This window comes from Bombyx mandarina, chromosome 19, assembly GCF_030267445.1.
Source record: "Bombyx mandarina strain Sakado chromosome 19, ASM3026744v2".
Lineage (NCBI taxonomy): Eukaryota > Metazoa > Arthropoda > Insecta > Lepidoptera > Bombycidae > Bombyx > Bombyx mandarina.
The window spans coordinates 7787514-7806721 of record NC_143225.1 but is presented as its reverse complement, the minus strand read 5'-3'; the positions used below and the strand labels follow the sequence as shown (position 1 = coordinate 7806721).

The 19208-nt window shown below is 36.1% G+C and overlaps 4 protein-coding genes across 5 annotated transcripts; 2 read left to right on the top strand and 2 right to left on the bottom strand.

Annotated features, from left to right (window-relative positions):
• Nucleotides 1-1722: 1722 nt before the first annotated feature.
• Nucleotides 1723-5893, bottom strand: LOC114241545 (ejaculatory bulb-specific protein 3). The gene is made up of 3 exons (XM_028172407.2): nt 5753-5893; nt 3817-4012; nt 1723-2025 (listed from the first exon to the last, which is right to left on the bottom strand). Exons 2-3 carry the CDS (start codon nt 3998-4000, stop codon nt 1838-1840), a joined length of 372 nt encoding a protein of 123 aa, XP_028028208.2. The 5' UTR covers nt 4001-4012; nt 5753-5893; the 3' UTR covers nt 1723-1837.
• A 3191-nt stretch (nt 5894-9084) lies between these two features.
• On the top strand, nt 9085-13967 carry CSP14 (chemosensory protein 14). 2 transcript variants are annotated; one of them, XM_028172429.2, is made up of 3 exons: nt 9085-9238; nt 10365-10564; nt 13115-13967. In XM_028172429.2, the coding sequence occupies exons 2-3, from the start codon at nt 10378-10380 to the stop codon at nt 13300-13302; spliced, it is 375 nt and encodes a 124-aa protein (XP_028028230.2). In that variant the 5' UTR covers nt 9085-9238; nt 10365-10377; the 3' UTR covers nt 13303-13967. The 2 variants fall into 2 exon arrangements, with proteins under 2 accessions (XP_028028230.2, XP_028028238.2); XM_028172437.2 differs by having other exon boundaries at nt 9099-9238; nt 10359-10564.
• A 212-nt stretch (nt 13968-14179) lies between these two features.
• On the top strand, nt 14180-17307 carry CSP13 (chemosensory protein 13). Its single transcript, XM_028172462.2, has 2 exons — nt 14180-14424; nt 17019-17307. Exons 1-2 carry the CDS (start codon nt 14244-14246, stop codon nt 17198-17200), a joined length of 363 nt encoding a protein of 120 aa, XP_028028263.1. The 5' UTR covers nt 14180-14243; the 3' UTR covers nt 17201-17307.
• LOC114241522 (EF-hand domain-containing family member B) lies at nt 17064-18957 on the bottom strand. The gene has a single exon (XM_028172376.2). It carries the CDS (start codon nt 18873-18875, stop codon nt 17298-17300), a length of 1578 nt encoding a protein of 525 aa, XP_028028177.2. The 5' UTR covers nt 18876-18957; the 3' UTR covers nt 17064-17297.
• Nucleotides 18958-19208: the final 251 nt, after the last annotated feature.

Here is a 19208-nt window from a genome sequence, read left to right as displayed (position 1 = left end):
GTAAGCATTTGAAGCAGATGAATCGTTTTAAAACTTTCTAAATACAATCACTACCTACTGAAAACGATTTTTAGTCCATATAGTTTTTAAGTGATTAACAGAGCCAGTATACCAATTAAAATATAAGGTCAAAGTCTTTCTCAAGCTACAAGGTATGACTAATTGATGTCAGAAAGGGACAGAATAGCAGTGGTTATCCCTGCGAACTCATAACATGTATCACCACTAAATAATTATGGAAATTCAAAATTTTGCAAGCTTTATTTTTATTACACGATATTTATTATTCATTCGTGGAAATTATGAAATCCTGCTAATTACGTGTTTTATTGTAAACACTGGTACCTGCCTGCGGAATTTGAAAGCCGGCATTATTGAATTATTTGAAAAAAGAAAAAGATTGTCTGCGCATATGCCTATCTGCAGGTAACGCACCGGTCACTGTCCTAGTTGAACTCGTCGATTACGACCAAAAGTTCGACAAGCAAACTAGCCCATAGACACAGTCCACTGAGTTTGAGTGATCATTTCAAACAATTCCTCGGAGTATTCCCCATTGACCATACGGTACAAAATACAGATAAACCTCCGCAAACCCACAAGTTCCAAACCATCCCTGAGAATGGGATTATCGACAATCTAAAAGTTTCTCTTCTGTATGGAGTCAAATGGAAGTAGCTGGTATTTGGGAGCCCTGGTTCACAGGTGGGAGCAGTACTCCACGCGAGGCCGGACTTGTGCTTTGAAAAGCTAAAGTCTTTGTCCAGGCGTGAAGTACCGCTTCGCTCTGTTGAGGACTCCCAGTATTATGGATGCCAACTTGAGTTTGCCCTCCAAATCTTTTTTTGGAACGAAGTTCCTTACGGCAGGCTTGGAGGGGATAGGGATTTTGCTGCGCGACCGAACTGAAAAAATGTGATAGTAAAACCGTAAGAAAAAATCCGTGGAAAAAAGTGCGTGGAATAAAACCGTTAAATGAGACGTGCGCAGGCGCGAGCGCGACAGTCGTATACACAAGCGAGTAGTGTATAATACCTTTCTCTTTATCCTTCTTTTTTTTGCAAATTGTGTCGATTCTACATTAGCCGAAGGAACTTCGTTCCTACCTGGTGTCCCACGACACCACATTTTAGTTTTTTTATTGCTTTGACGGTTGGACATTCTCACACCCCACCTGGTATTAGGTGGTTACTAGAGCCCATAGGCATGATACAACGTAAATGCTCCACCCACCTTGAGATATAAGTTCTAAGGTCTCAGTATAGTTACAACGGCTGCCCCACCCTTCAAACCGAAATGCATTACTACTTCACGACAGAAATAGGCAGGGTTGTGGTACCCACCCGTGCGAACCACAAGAGGTCCTACCACCAGTCAAAAATGACTCAGAAATTGGACATCGCTCATAATGTCGATCCCAAGTATCCCAATAGTCGTGGGAGTATTTCACCTACACGTCCTACCCGTCAGGGCGTATCAGGAAATAGCTCTACGTCCCCAGGGGTAGAGAGAAAAAAAGTAACAGCATTCAATATTTATCTTTTCAGGTTCTCATATTTTACGAACCTGCAGTCTGAGACAAAGGCTGCTAGCCCTTACGTCTGTAGTTTCTAATTCAGTCTTAGGGGGCTTTAGTAGCATATAGTTTTGTAATTTTGTTTTAATCGTGTCACAATGGAAACAAGTAGGATTCAGGTTTAGGGCTTAATAATACAATACAAGTAATCATTACGACAAAGAAAATGTTTATTAATCTGTAATGCTCCCCATAGTGCTAGTCGAAAATCCGTTTTCATTTGCCAGTCTGTTGTTTCGAAATTCTACTATTGGTTTCAATTTAATCTGTTGCCACAACAAAAGCGGCGAATTGCTTTTCGTATTCCCCTTTAGGGTCATACTTAGCTCTGAATTGACTAAAATCATCAGGTTTCTTGACGCTCAGCGCTTTAACGGTTTTCCTTAAACCTGTTTTTTGGATTGGTGTACATTTGGCACACGATGTCGCTATCACTTCGGGCAGCAGTTCTAAAAACAGTGTCAATTGTTAATAATTACATTTTAAATTTTTGATTTTTTCGAATCCTGGGTATTGTTACTGAAAATAGGTAAATTTTTAGCATTCCTAATGGTAGGAAAAAGCTTCATATTGGTGGTAGGACCTCTTGCGAGGTAGGTACCACCGCGCGGGTAGGTACCACCACCCAGCCTATTTCTGCCGTGAAGCAGTAATGAGTTTCGGTTTGAAGGGTGGGGCAGCCGTTGTAACTATACTTGAGACCTTAGAACTTATATCTTAAGGTGCGTGGCGCATTTACGCTGTAGATGTCTATGGGCTCCAGTAAACACTTAACACCGGGTGGGCTGTGAGCTCGTCCACCCATCTAAGTAATAAAAAAAATACGTACGTCTGCATTGCAGCATAAATATACGTATTTCGAAGAAGAGAAAAATTATACTTTACGAACTATTTATATTCCAGATTCCAGTAGTGTTAATACTATGCCTAGTCTAGGAACTATTAGAAGTCAATCAATATCATGAAAAAAGTTTACGCAAATTAAAATCAACTGATGTAGCATTAAAAATATATTATAAAACATTACTTCTTTAGATTGTACCCTTCTGTATTAATGTGTATAAATATACATGTGTATGTGTAATTAAATGTGTTTGTAATAGTAGTTAATATATTAGTTAATTAATACGTGAAGCAAAAACTTTGTATCCCTTTTTACGAAAATTGCGCAGACGGAGGAGTATGAAATTTTTCACAATTATAGAGAATATAGAGAAGAAGTGCACAATGCTAATATTTTTTTTAAATAATGCATATAAGATACATTAAATCAATAAACAAAACATTACACACACTACATACCATGTATTTGACGCACACACGCATGCATACTATTTATTGTCAAACTTTTAGTCTGGACGTCTGTTGTCAAATTGAGAATAGAATATGGTTTGTCTTAGTTAATATTTTTTATAGTGTACTCTTGCCGAAATTTGTGATTATAGTAGTATAAAATAATAGTGTACAAACTTCAATTCCCATTAATTATAGTCGAATTTCGACTACTGCGGGACCTCTAGTATTAGTTAATTACGAAGGAATTCGAGATAGGCCTTTGAACTTTGAAGCAATCAGTGCTAATGTCATTAATCAATTAAGAAAGAAACCTAATACGTATTGTAATTAATCTGTAATTTAAGTGTGTAGCATTGAATACATTTGAAACCGTTTGGATATTTTTATGAAACGTAAATTTAATGTCGCATGGTGTATTGTTTGTATAATGATTGTTTGTATGTGGAACTAAATAAGTATTATGTTTAAAGCGCTCGAAATTAGAACAAACAAAATAATTAAGAAAACACTTTTCTAAAAACATTAAACATATTTTGGACAGTGGATATGTTAATAATTAACTATCACACAAATGTAATAGACGTGGTTATCTATTGACATATATAACATAAATATCGACTCAAAAAATTTATCAAATGACAGTTTTGCTGCATTATCTATATGTATGTATCGTTATTTGCCCTGCGTATTTCTGCCGTGAAGCAGTAATGCGTTTCGGTTTGAAGGGTGGGGCAGCCGTTGTAACTATACTTGAGATCTTAGAACTTATCTCTCCACAAGGTGGGTGGTGCATTTACGTTGTAGATATCTATGGGCTCCAGTAACCACTTAACATCAGGTGGGCTGTGAGCTCGTCTACCCATCTAAGCTATAAAAAACAAAGAACTAAATAATCTCCAAAGACAAGATAAGATAGTCGACATATATAGTTTGATGAAATTTACCTTTGAATTCCGACGAATACTCGACTTCACACGGTCCTTTATCTAACATACAGTTAATGTAGTCCGTGAACAGCTTGTCATCACTCAATATCTTGTCTACATCGATCTTGTCATATTTCTCGTCATAGCACCATGTCGAAAATGGAAGCGTCAAAGCAAAAATCGCTATTAGGAGATTGTTCATGTTCTTTGGTTGCTAAAAAAATAATAATTTGTAATATTTTTTTATTTATTGCTAAGATGGGTAGACGAACTCACGGCCCACCTGCTGTTACGTGATTACCGGAGCCCATAGACATCTACAACGTAAATGCGCCACCCATCTTGAGATATAAGTTCTAAAGTATCAAGTATAGTTACAACGGCTACCCCACCCTTCAAACCGAAACGCATTACTGCTTCACGGCAGAAATACGCAGGGTGGTGGTATCTTACCCGTGCGGACTCACAAGAGGTCCTACCACCAGTAATTACGCAAATTATAATTTTGCGGGTTTGATTTTTATTACACGATGTTATTCCTTCACCGTGGAAGTCAATCGTGAACATTTGCTACGTACATGTTTCATTCGAAAAATTGGTAGGTACCCACCCGCCTGCGGGATTCAAACACCGTTGCATCGCTAGATACGATTGTACCGGACATCTTATCCTTTAAGCCACGACGACTTATACGAATAGTTGGTAATTAATATAATAATTAAAAGGTCGCTGTCTAGAATAGTACCACCCAAACTCTTCCCGTGACTGTTGTAAAAGGTGATTAAGGGATTTATCGAAGAACGAGAAGTAGCGCTCTGGGAGTATTAGTGGTATGGCGTATTGTAAACAGGCATGGGTAGGTATCTACATCCTGCATATATATTTACGTCATGAATCAGTCATGCGTTTCGCTTTGAAAGGCAACAAGGCCTTAAGTTCAAGTAACTCTTAGATTAATAATATCAATAAATTTTATTTAAGCTGAGCCCTTACTAAATAGAATTGAGACGTCGACCTTGTGGTTCAAGGAGGATCGCGACATTAATCTTACATTGTCTATACGTTCCCTTAACGCCGTGACATCATTCAATCATTCAAGCAATCAAAAATGACCATATTTTCAATTCTGCATCGGTTTTAAAGATGAAGAGACAAGTTTATAAGGCAGTGAAAGAGTTGGATCTAAGTGTTGGAGATATAAACAACTGACGAAATCGAAAAACATCAAGGCATGGTGTGACTTGAAATTATTTAGGGGTGTCGACATACCACATAAATATCGATATTTTATTAAGGAGTGCAATTATTATTACTATAGCGGTAACCATCATTCAACACAAGTTATTAAAATTTGACAGACGCGTGAATCTCGCTTACGAAATTTACAAGATAACCTTTCATATAATATACAAGTTCCGAACAACATTGGACCGTCGGTCTACCGAGCAATATCACTCGCTCAGTGGAAGATCTTCCCTTTGTCGGTTAACTCTACAATTACTATTATTCAACAACATTGTACAATTAGAATATGGAGAGTGCATTTACATGTTTTAGTTTTGGCGGGCTTTCTGTCTCTCTACCACAGACTATATAAATGTGCATAGAGAACGCTGCTTGTGGTTGGAGGTACCAGAGAAGATTCGAAAATAGCACCAGTGGCAAAAAAGTGATGTGAGTTTGTTGGATTTTGCAATAATGTGTGCAAAAGATTTTAGTGTTAAGACGTCCTCTTGTAAAATGGACCGGGAGAGGATGTTTTACCGTTTTGTGAATTAAACACAACAAGAGTGGCTTAAAAATAATAATATATTCGATACAGTGCAAAAAATCATAAATGGTATAAAATTCCTGATGACAAAAATCATCGACGAGTTGCTTTATTTTGTTATTAGTTTATTTGATATATATAAGTATAAGCTTTTTAAAAATATATTCTGAATGTTACCCTCACCAAAATGTAGTAAATCGGATACCGGCGGCCACAAAATACTATATTTTCATCGGCTCGGACACAGTATTTATATTGATATGACAAAAGGAAATCTACAATTATTATAATATCATTAAAACAGAAAATATAATGGTTTCGTTTTATAAATATAGCATTCGTCATTAATGTCATTATCTATATAACTACACCGAAATTATGAATAAATTGTATTCACTTCCGGTAAAATTTTAACAAAATTCAAAATGTTAATTATGGCATTCAGTCTATTTTTCTGATTGTTTTCATTTAGTGAGAAATAATAAGGTAATTGTATATTGAATTCGTCGCATATTTATTTGCATTTTATTTGTATCACAAGAACGCTTTCGGACCGCTACTTGGAAATATTGTACTCACCCACACCGCGTTTCTAGAATAAGTTTTGCCACATACCATCAAGCTCTTGACTTATCTTTATTTTTCTGTTTTCCCCCAGTACTACGAGAAGCTAAAATTAATACGGTGCTCTAAAATAGAACTTAGCGGTAGGCAGCAAATTGGCTACCCCTGGCGCTGCCGATGTTTATAATCATGACAATGACAGTTTGAGATAAGGGAAAACGTAAGCCTAGATAACGTTGTTAAAGTAAGTAAGGCTTGCATATTTTAATTCAAGACAAACATTTATACTTTTTCTTGAAGCGCCTTATGAAATCGTCTTTGTCAAATATTGACCTGAGCGATTGCAAATTGAATGATAGAAGGAGCGAATTTGAAATAGGTTAGTACTACCGAGCCTCTTCATACTTACAAATTCTTGTTTCTATTAAAATAACTTATATAGGATAAACACATCAACTTCAAATTAATAACAAAAGTTCTAGGGTATTTTCTTGGAAGAAGGGATTTAAACGCTGATTGTGAGCCCGTATTTTTTTAATGGTAGGTAAACTTTAATGATGATTCTAGATCTTTCTTCGGTTTTTGCGAGATTGTGAACACAATATTGAAAATTCTTTTACAGACGACTATTATCATGAAATCCATAAAGTATTCGATACAACTGAATTAATATAAGTGACATTTAACGAATACGAAATTAAGGCACTAATCTTCTTGGCTATTTTTACCAACAGGCAATTAGACTTTTCGGTTTGTAGGATGAGACATCCGTTCGGAATTTGACATCGTTTCTGTAAGTGGGTCGCGGTGTTAAAGTTATGTTTGTCATGGGCTTCAGAAACTATAACACACTGAATGAGTCGTAGCTCGTCTACCTATCTACAGAAGAAAGTACTTTTAACACTAAGAAAAGTAAAAAAAAAGTAATAGATACTCTTGATTTTTCTATAACAATTAACCTTGAATTATGATTCATTTTAATTTTCACTCTGTACTAGCTTGCAAAATAATACTAATAATTTAATATACGGCTTACTCCTACCATTGTTTGTTTATTGATCGCATTTTTTTACGGTGCTTTATGTATACGGCAGTCAATACTGAACACACAATTGTGGTCGTCCGCCCTGAGATATCCGGTGGAATCAACTGTCTTGGAATAACCTCTATCCAACACATAAAAATGGAATGCGTTCTTTACGCTATTAGTAAGATGGTGGTATCAACCATATGCCGTCCTAAAATACCCCATTACCAGTTAAAAGGCATTGAGAGATAAAGCTATGTCTGATAATAGTAATTAGGCAGGTAACGTCTCTACATATTAGTTCTACTTGACGTGTGATTTAAGTATGTTTTGAATTAATTCTAAATTTAATTGGGTTTATTTATTAAAAGTAAATAATGTTAAACATTAAATCTATTTGAAAGGCTTAAGGTTTAATTTTGCAACTTTCATGGAGAGCCATTTAAAGCTTAAAATTTGGAAAACAATAAACTTCTTCAGCTATTTGAATGGAGTAAATTCAATTGCAGTTGAATTAAAAACATCGAACTCTCGATACCAATACAAAGTAAAACGCATCTTTAATAATAATTACAAAGATAAACGTCGCATATTAAGCAGAATGTTTTCCTCGATATCTTGATTGTACGTATTTTACTTTTGATTTCTTATAATTTCATTATTGTATACCAAATATTTTGCACACACTGTTAATACATCAGAACCTCTACAATAACTATCCTACAGCAATTAAACGTTTTAAATTTACCGTTTTTGGCCTGCAAGCAATCGTGACACACTTTTCTACACATAAATAAAGAACAGTTATAGATTACGTTTGTCAATAAGAAACATTTATATGTACTTTTTTTTCGCCTTTTCGATTTAATGTTTCATGATGGAGCTCTATTGGTACAGATACAAGGTAGTCCGATTTCTTCATTATTACTATTTTAAATGATGTTTATTTATGAAGATTACTATGACTTTTTCTAATATACTTTTTTTTCATCTGCACATATGAACATATGGATAATGACGTATTTATGCCCGTATCTTTAGACGTTTCGTCAAATATTCCTCCACTCTTTACTCATACGATGTCGCTCGAGAATTCCTCCCAAACTTACTCGAGTTTGGTATTTTTAGTCAACCTATTACTTCTCAACTCTACTCGAGTGAGGTAGAGCCGTGGTATTGCGTCACCACGGCGTCATCAGTTTGAGAAAAAATTGATCAAGCTAGCATCAAACCCATAGAGTTCTGTACCCGGTTCCGAGTAATGCTGAAGGGATCTTTTTTGACTACGGAACATGTTGTTCCATATTATTCACATTTCATAACAACATATTATTCTTAACAAGCTTAATCACGTTTGCATTTAAGGTCAGACTATAGGTATAACAAGAGTCTTTGAGAGCCGCAAAATATTATTCATATATTATTCATAATCTAGCGATACATATCTTAGTTTCAAAGATAGTATAGGATAATTACTGGTGGTAGGATATCTTGTGAGTCCGCACGGGTAGGTACCACCACCCTGCCTATTTCTGCGCTGAAGCAGTAATGCGTTTCGGTTTGAAGGGCGGGGCAGCCGTTGTAGCTATACTGAGACCTTAGAACTTATGTCTCAAGGTGGGTAGCGCATTTACGTTGTAGATGTTTATGGGCTCCAGTAACCACTTAACATCAGGTGGGCTGTGAGCTCATCCACCCATCTAAACAATAAAAATAAAAATAATAATAAATGTTTAAAGTATTCTCTTTCATGTTACAGCGCGCGATATTTATCTGCAAATTAATGAGTGAAAACAAATTGTCTGCCTTTTTGCTCAAAAGTCTCAGCATAAATCGGAATACGCGCTTCAAACTAGTATCCGATATGAGGTAAAAGGAACAAAAACCCGCGTTGCATGTTGTTAGGCGACCACGCTGCTTTCTTTATTTCCTGGCTTGTTTGTATGCGGTCCGTTACATCGACCTCAAGGCGCCGGAGACTGGTTTGAGAAATGCTTGCACCCTACAGTTTAACCGAGAAACGACCATACCGACGGTGCCAGCCGACCTCGGAGGTCTTCCGCATACTTTCTTTGTGAGTAAGTTAGAAATTATTACGTGAAAGTGTCGTTCGAACGTTAAAACACTCAGTGCGGCAGTATACTTGTGTTGTTCTTATGTTTTCTGTATGTAAATATTTCAATCAGCCTTTGTGAGGACCAATTTTGTTGTCACCTTAAAGTTATTGTGCTATCTGTTGTCTGCTAGGATATTCGGAGAATTGAATTCGGCTATAACTTTCCTTAGTACTAGTCACTGTCAACTCGATTAATTTTATTCTTTATTTATTAGATATCTTAAAAAATTGTGATATTATTTTTTAATCGTGACCATATTTAATTTTGTCATTTTAAATTGAATCGTGTCGTATCGTATGTTGTAATTATAACATTTTTTTAACTGTTTTGAATGATTAATATGGAACGTGATTTTTTACAGTTCGATCAGACCTACCTTAACGACCAGTTTAGAATATCGTGTGTTCTTTGTCTGTTTGTAACTTTCTATTTTTTCTATCGCAAGCATTCCACTCGGTGGTAAGTGGTCACGATCGCTTATTGACATCAGAAATGGTAGGGGCACAGTTATGACGCTGTCAATCGCTTTTTGTTATACAGAGACAGGTGCACTAAAGGCCAAATTTTATTTATGAGTCAGTGGGCATTGATTATAAAAATAAATCGGGATTTTAGACCAATCGAAGAAAGTAATTTAAATATTTAATCTCTAGTTAATTTATCACCTATAAGAGAAGCAGAATTTCAAACTGAAGGCCGTCCCCAGATGAGATTTTAAATTCTACGCGTGATCACATTCAATCAACTCCTCACCCCGTCGCTTTGACATCTATACGTAGATACTGGATGGTGTTTTTTTTAATTTCTTTTATTGCTTAGATAGGTAGACGAGCTCACAGCCCACCTGGTGTTAAGTGGTTACTGGAGCCTGGTAAATGCGCCACCCACCTTGAGATATAAGTTCTAAGGTCTCAGTATAGTTACAGCGGCTGCCCCACCCTTCAAGCCGAAACGCATTACTGCTTCACGGCAGAAATAAGCGGGGTGGTGGTGGTACCTACCCGTGCGGACTCACATGAGGTCCTACCACCAGTAAGTGGAGTATATTGAAAGGTCCATGTCTAATCTCCCTTCATCTTAGTTACAGCATAAACAACAACATGAAGAGTTCGCTGTTCTGCGTGTTGGTGCTGACGGTGGTGGTATCAAGCTCCCGGCAGCAGAGCTATCCCAGAAACGACAATATCAACATCAACGCTATCTTACAAAACGACCGGATCCTGCTCGGTTATTTTAAATGCGTCATGGACAGGGGACCGTGCACGAAAGATGGAAAAACCTTCAAGCGTACGTTTGTTTACTTTTAAAATATTCAAATAATATGAGCGTGTTCGCGAGCGACTCCCACGTTCAAACAGTTTGGTGATAAAAGAAAAAGCCTTACAAGCTTCGCGTAATTAGGGGCGGTATTTTTTTTTTTATGTTTGAGAGATTACTGGTGGCCCGGAGGCCTTTCTAGTTTTACCAGGGCAGGTGGGCGAGTTAAGGCTCAGCCAGGATTTTTTTTATTGCTTATATGGGTGGACGAACTCACAGCCCACCTATTGTTAAGTGGTTACTGGAGCCCATAGACATCTATAACGTATATGCGCCACCCACCTTGAGATATAAGTTTGGGGTTGGGTTTGCTAAAAGCTACCCGAGCGCCTCCAAAGGAGACCTAACAACTCAAGAGTAGTTGCTTCGCGAATGAATCTACTAACGGATCGGAATCGCGACACGCTGAGACGATCAAGTGGCGGTATTCGACATGTCTATATGTATGGCAAAGCTGTCATGCGTTCCGATTGGAATAGCTCTTATACAATTTATTGGGGAGTCCGACCTCATGTCTCAAGGTGGGTAGAGGCATTCACCTTGTAAAGTCTATGGACTCTGGTAATAACATAACACTAAGCGCGCACCGAAAAAGCAAACTAATATGGATCATACAAAGCCTATAATACTTTTCGAATTATCTAGACGGATAATTGTGTTGCACCGCCTTACCTTGAGTGTCAACTGTAATTAGCACACATTAAAATGAAACCTTATTAACCTGTCTATTGTTTTGAAAATAATTTCCAATTAATAGTGTTGCGTATTCTATAATAAATAATGTGTGTAGTGGAAAATAGGTTCCAATTAAACGTTACTAGATATTCGACGAGACACACCAACCGTGGATGAGATATGAATTAGATTCATAAATATAGCGGCGCTTCAAAAATATTAGTTTTAGTCTATTTGACAGAGAGGAAGGCTCTTTGAGTTAAACATAAAAACTCATTTTCGGGATTGACGTTACAAAAATGAAATATGTTAGATTGTTTCATATACTATAGCAAATAAAGTATCAACAGTCGGCATCAATGCGCCATTTCGACAAAGCGGCACAATACGAGAACCCTCTCATTGTGGCCGCTGGTTGCCTACATTGCCGATCTTGCGGACCAAACGGTAAACAATCGACGTCGCCTAAAACACGTTATCTCGGATCCTCCCGATCCACTAAGAGTGCTTTTAGGTACCCCAAGAACCGGTCATCATTCTCGTCGAACCCGTCGCTTGCGACGAAGGGCTCCGCGAGTAAATTAGCCCACAGACACAGCCCACTGAGTTTCTCGCCGGATCTTCTCAGTGGGTCGCGTTTCCGATCCGGTGGTAGATTTTGCGAAGCGCGGCTCTTGTTAGGGTTCATGTTAGCAACATCGTCAGGTTTGAGCCCCGTGAGCTCACCCACTAGCCCGGTGACGTTGATATGGTCTCTCTAGACCATCAGCTAAAGAAAAGCAAAATAAATAACCAGTATATCGAGGGGTTAAAGGCTATTTGGTTTAAACGATATTTCGCTTAATACGCGATATTTATCTTTGTAATTAAAGTTGCGTTTTTTTTTGTATTACCATCAACAGTTCAACGTTTTTAATTGGACTTCAATTAAGTTAACTGCATTCAAATAGCTGAGGAAGTTTTGTTTTTATATTTTTATCCAAATTTTGAACTTTAAAGCTCTCTCTTGTAAAGTTGCGAAAATGTCGCTTAAACCATATACCCTTTCCTTTCACTCTTCGATATAATTAGCCACGGTTAACAGACACATTGTTTTGGGTAGTGAAATTATTTTAGATAATTTTTATTTCTGTTTTATATAGAGCTCATGGCTCATTTATCGTAATACATAGACATCACGTTGTGAATGTCGACCCACCTAGACACACGGAGCTTAAATCTAAATTGTATAGTACAATGTCATAGGCAACAATTAGGCAAAGTGATGACCTTAATATGAGAATTTCAGAAAATTTCTATTAGAACTGGAATTGATCAATCCTTTAAGAGTTTATTATATAGGTATATGTAGATGGATATGTAATATTGGGATATATAATATATAATTCCATTAACATGAACCGCAAAAGTATTTAGCTGTTCATTTTAATGGAATTTAAGTAGGCAGCGGCTTGGATCTGCCCCTGGCATTGCTGAAGCCCATGGGCGACGGTAACCACTCACCATCGGGTAGACCGTATGCTCATCTGCCTACAAGGGCGATAAAAAAAAATTAAGTCTATTTTGGAACAGATGGGCCCGATAAAACCTGGGCCTCGAGATATAAAGAAAAAAAAAAGATATACAGTTAATTTACTTAATGCATTTCAGTTATAATAAAATAGTGACCATATTTCAATGCCTCAGAAATTATATCTTAAAGTGACGTTTACGAAATCCATCTTATCAAATCTATAACTGTTAAGTACTTAATCAGGTGGGATAATAGCTCGTTTATTAACTACCATTGTAATATACTTATATAGTAATAATAATAATAATTTAATTTTATTCTTTTAAATTTAGGTGCTCTTCCGGAGGCATTGCCAACAGCTTGTGCGCGGTGCTCTAATAAGCAGAAGGCAGCTTTCCGGACACTACTTCTAGCGATCAGGGCCAGGAGCGAACCAAGCTTCCTGGAACTACTCGACAAATACGATCCGTCAAGATCTAATAGAGAATTACTGTATACATTTTTAGCCACAGGCCTTTAGGGGTCCATGCTCCTAGATTTAGGTATATAGTTATAATAATACATATTTTTCTATGAAGTTGCCGTATTACAATACTGGCCATTTGAAACTTATTAATTATATTTGACTGGCATTAAATTGTAATGAATATTCTTGGAAAAACATGGAATTCTATTTTCAAATTCAGTCAGTCATTTGTTTATTGATTGGTGTTTTGTTTTCACAGCATTTATATCTTTTTCATAAATGTGGACACGATTATAATATTCCATAGAATACGAATTTTTGGCAAGGAAGAAATTCAATACCCAAGAGGTAGTACGCAAAATGCCTAGAGTTTGTCGGCTCTTATACGCCAGACTTTTTCAAGAAGACTATTGAATAATTACCCCTTCGCTGGTCACCAATCATGGATATTATATTTTGATTGATATCAATAAAAAAATATTTATAAAACAATGATTAACTTTCTGTATACTAAACGGCAACTTCGTAGTTAAAGAAGACCAATGTTTTGACATATGAACGAAAACACCAAATCGGATTCGTAATGTAACTGTAAGTAATATGCAAACTCAACTACGATCATATGTAATTCACATCAACAAATAGACTAATTAACGCATTTATTTTTAAATTATTCGTAATTGTTATTTACTAAGAATAAATACAGTAATAAACTTAAATGTTTTTCCTTGCAATCAGTTTAATAAATTGTAAGTCATTCGAGAACTTGTAATACTATTGAGATGCCAATAATGTTCATATTTATCTGTAACGTCAGCTCAGCTTGGCAATTAGTGTTATAGATATATATGTATTAAATATGATCCTTCCTTTCTGAGAATCATACTTGGAATCTTTGCATTTTAATATAAATACAGGACCGGATCATTTTGCAATCATATTGTTTGGAACCTGCATCGCTTATACTACTAGGAAATCTTGTGCTAAATTTCAATATGAAATTGCTATTGGTTTTTCTTGGCTTATTCTTAGCCGTACTGGCTCAAGACAAATACGAACCAATCGATGACAGCTTTGATGCTTCTGAAGTCTTGAGTAACGAAAGGCTTCTTAAGTCGTACACTAAGTGTTTACTGAATCAAGGGCCCTGCACTGCAGAATTGAAGAAAATTAAAGGTAATCAGATTTATATTTTTTAATGCATTACTAGTATTAATACAGCTTGGTGTTAAGTGGTCGCTGCTGCCCATAGACATCATAACGTAACATAACATAATAACGCGAACGCCGTCATCCAATTTGAGACATGTGGCCGAAGCCTCAATTTTACTATACAATGGTTCTCCTATCCGCCCTTCAAACCATTGCAGTCAAAATATATATATAAATTTTTTTTTAAACTAAATTATTCGTTTCAAATCTACTAAATTATACTCTAAGCTAACGGTATGTTCTATCTATTTTAGGACAGTTAAAATTATTTAGGGCATTTCGAAACGATTGAAGACACACTTCTCCTTGACTATGACATCTCTTAGCTTCGTTCCAAATCTCATTGAAATTTTCATCTGTAAATTTTTCCCCTGCTGCTTCAAAAACTTTTCTGACGACATCCTTATCGCGTTTTGTGTACATGTCACGATGACTTATTCCAAAATGAGAGAGCACAGATGAATTCAAACAGGCTTTCATACAAGATTCTTCGGGAAGGTGGAATCTATCTGCTTTGCAGTATCCTGCCGGCGTTACCGGAAAATCTAAATCAATATATCTTCCTGATGGAACTCCTGCCATCGACGACGTATTTTGATGCTCATAGCTTATCATATCTGTATAAGTTGTACGAAAATCTAAACAGTCTCTTGAGAAAAGTTGTATCTTTGGGAGTTCAGGAGACGGCTTTTGATAATTGATAATGTTTACAAATTTTTTATATTCTATATTTTCACTGTCAAAAGCTTTCCATATTCTTAATAACGGTTCAACGAAATATGGATCAAATCGTATGAGCTTAGTTCTACAATAATTATAAACGACTTCCTTGGGAAGCCATCCAGTTTTAGTCTTATCTAAATATTTCAATCTTAAATTGATATCTCTAAAAAAATTGGAATCGTAGCGCTTAGAAAGGCATTTCCGCAAAGTGTTTAAATGACCAAGACATTTCCTTATAAGCTCATTTTTTGGATTAATATCGCACATTGACGACCACTCTTGAGTTTTATCCGACGTAGGTTCGGTTTTACCAAAGGTAAAATTCTCAGGAACACATTTAATATTTTCATTCGGTGCAGAATATGTTCCTAGACAGGCTCTGTTAGCCTTCACAAAATCGGCATGAATATAGTTAAGTGGTCTTCTTAAAGCACTTCCCTCAAGGATTTTTTCATCAGTAAGACATCGTTTTACTCCTGATTCATAGCTAGTTTTGTTTGAATATTTCCCATAAGTTTTTTTATGGTCGTAAGCTGGTCGGCAATATTTTCGATTGGTTTGAACCCCTGGACCTTTTGTTGAGTTTATAATATCAGTTACAGGCTCTGACGGTAAAACAACATCATAAAGTCGTTCACGTAATGGAACTTTTTCGCCGAGTGCATTCTTGTAAATGTCATAACCTTCTGGTAGCATTGGAGTTGGATCCGGAATTGTACCAACCTCTTTTCTCCAGTAAGAATTATAAGCTGTATTTTTAAAGTCCTCAACGAGCGTTTGAAATTTTGTTTTGACTGGTGGATTTATAAGCTGGGCTGCTTCACTGAAAGGACCAGCATTCCGCATATCTAATTTTGGTGGATGTCGTAAAGGTGGTAGACGTTTTGTTTTTTGTTGAGGAAATATTGTGTCACGTTGAAGAGCTTCTACTTCATCCTGTAAGCCGTATTTTTTTATACAATCTTGAATTTTATCTGAATGTCTACTTGTTTTACCAGCTGCAAAAATTTTTGGTTGCCTATCGATAAATAAACCGAAGTTTCCTTGGCCCCCACTCGAAGTTTGGCATTGTTTTTTTAACATTTTACCTAATTAATTAATTATATCAGAATGTTGTAATTCATACAAATAAATGAAAATTGTAGCTAGTTTACTTCAAAGACTTATGTCTAAAATTTAGTTATTTATTTGACATAATAGACTTATTGACAGAGTAAAAAGTACATCAGTGATTTTACAATTATTAAAAAACATCATTAATAAAAATATTTTTTGGAAAAAGGGTCTTTCTACTATCAAAAAACGCGATAAAATATCGCTAGGTGAACATGTTCAAATATATTCTAAATAAATAAACTATAAAAATACACTACATGCTAGAGAGATTTCACTTGGTATGGTGAAAGTAACTCTTGCATTTCGTTTTGTTCGAAAACAAGTTTTGACGTCATCGTGGCATAAAGGATAAGACGCCGTGTGTACTTGTATAGAGCGATATATGTTAAATGCCGCAGACTAGTATACATTTTTATAATTAAATACATACGTAATTAATGTTCACAAATGACTGGATGGAGGAATAATTATAAAAGACAAAAATCATATTTTACTGTTTACTGTTGCGTAGTTACTAGTGGTAGGGCATCTTGTCCGCACGTGTAGGTGTGACCACTTTTTCTATTCCGACTTAAATTGAGACTTAAGCCTCATGTCTTAAGTTGAGTAGTGGCATTTAGGCAATTGATGTCTATACACTCCGATTGTTACTAAACCCCAAGGGTATCGTGAGCTATTTCATGCGCAATAAAAAAACTTAATACCCGTTTATTTTTTAGATAAAATCCCAGAAGCTTTGGAGACCCATTGTGCGAAATGTACTGATAAACAGAAGCAGATGGCGAAACAACTTGCGCAAGGAATTAAGAAGACACACCCGGAGTTATGGGACGAGTTCATTACTTTTTACGACCCTCAAGGAAAATATCAAACTTCTTTCAAAGATTTTCTTGAGTCTTAAATAAAAAACAGTATTTCAGTTGTTTAATAGATATATTCATTTGGATTAGGTAATATCTGATTTTTTATGCACATGTGTATTACAGTGAATAAAATTATTAATTAGAATCAGTCATTTTATTGTCATTGTCCAACTTATGTATATCCATTGCTCGACGAAATGATTCTATGCAAACCCATCCTTTTGAGTGATATTTCTCAGCTATCTTCCAAATAGTATGGAATTCATCATCACTGAAAACTTCTCCGGTTGCCTCAAAAACTTTTCGTATTACTTTAGGATCTCTTTTCTGAAACATATCCCTGTGACTAACATGGAATAATGTAAGCACACTTGGACTAATGCAAGACTTGACATCTGATTCTTGTGGTAGGCATGATCTGTCTGCTTTGCAATATCGTTCAGGTGTTACGGGATCGTCCATGTCGAAATATCTACCAGAAGGAAGTCCTGCCATAGGGCTAGGATCTGGTGTCTTTCCAGCTTTGACCATTTCGGAATAAGTTGTACGAAAATCCAAGCATTCAGCAGGAAGATCTGGTATTTTGGGTAAATCAGGCAACGGTTCTCTGTAGTTAATAAGATAAACAAATGTTTTGTATTCAATGTATTCACCGTTAAAGGCCTGCCACATGTACAGCAAGGGCTCTATAAGAGATGGATCAAATCTGATTAGTTTCTCTCCACAGCATTCATAGACTATATTTTTTGGTATCCATCCTGATTTGGTTCCATCAAAATATTTTAAGCTTAAATAAAACTGCTGGAAAAACGTGGGTAAAAATCTAGTTGACAAGCATTTACGTAAAGTGTTCAAATGTTTTAAACATTTTCTGATAATATTTAAGTTTGGATTTATTTGGCAAGGTGTAAGACATTCAGCCAAATTGTCAGGTTTTTTTATTTTCCCAAAAGAATACCCTTTTGGAACACAAACAATATTGTCACAAGGGGCCAATACAGTCCCTATTCTAGGCTGATTTATATCTTGAAAATTAGATTGTATACTATTTATGATAGTTCTATTTGCTGCTCCTTGTGCGACCCTATCATCCGTTAAACAACATCTCGCATAAGTTCCCCGTTTATCTACTAAAGTTCTATGCCCATATATAACATCAGATCTGTATGGAGGTGAACAATATTTCCGATTTTTTTGTATTCCAGGTTGCTTAGAAATTTCTGTATCAGAGCAAGGCTCTTTTGGCATAACTATTTCGTACAAACGTCCATGGTCCGGTGTTTTCTTGCCAAATGTGGTAGTGCCATCGAAGCCTTCAGGTAACATTGGTACTGAATCTTTTACTTGGCCCAAAGGGCTTTTCCAGTATGAAGAATAAATGGTATTTTTTAAATCTTCAACGAGGGTTTGAAATTTTGTTGTGATAGGCGGATTTACAATTTTTGCTACATTACAGAATGGACCGGCAAAACAATCAGGTGGAACTGGATGTCGCAGAGGTGGTAAAGGAAATGACTTTTTAAGTGGTAATATGGCATCACTTAAAAGTGCATCTGTTTCATCTTTTAGTAAATAATGTTCTAGTGAATCACCAACACGGTCATCAGGCTGTGCAGTAGGAAGGCCGGCTGAACATATCCTTGGATCTCTTTCAATAAACATACCTTGGTTACCTTTCCCCCCAGAAGTTGATCTTTGGCAATCCACAGGCATTTTATAAATAAATAAAAAAACGTATAAATTAGATAAAACAAGTCATAAATTTACTTAATAATGTTTAAAAGCTAAATTACGAAAAACTGTGTATTTGATAAGAATGAAAACTATCAAAATTCAGAAATTATTGAAATTTCATTAATTGTCAAATTCCATAAAAGTACTTAAAAGAAGGTTTAATGTCAAAAAATTTTTGGTTGCAATTTTTGGATTGCGGAAACTTTTTAACGCACCCTCGTGTTTGCCCGACGCAGTTCACATCATCTAGCTTGCTTATTCTTGTAGTAGCCTGCCCTACATTCTAATGAAGTTGATTCACGTTATAGTGTA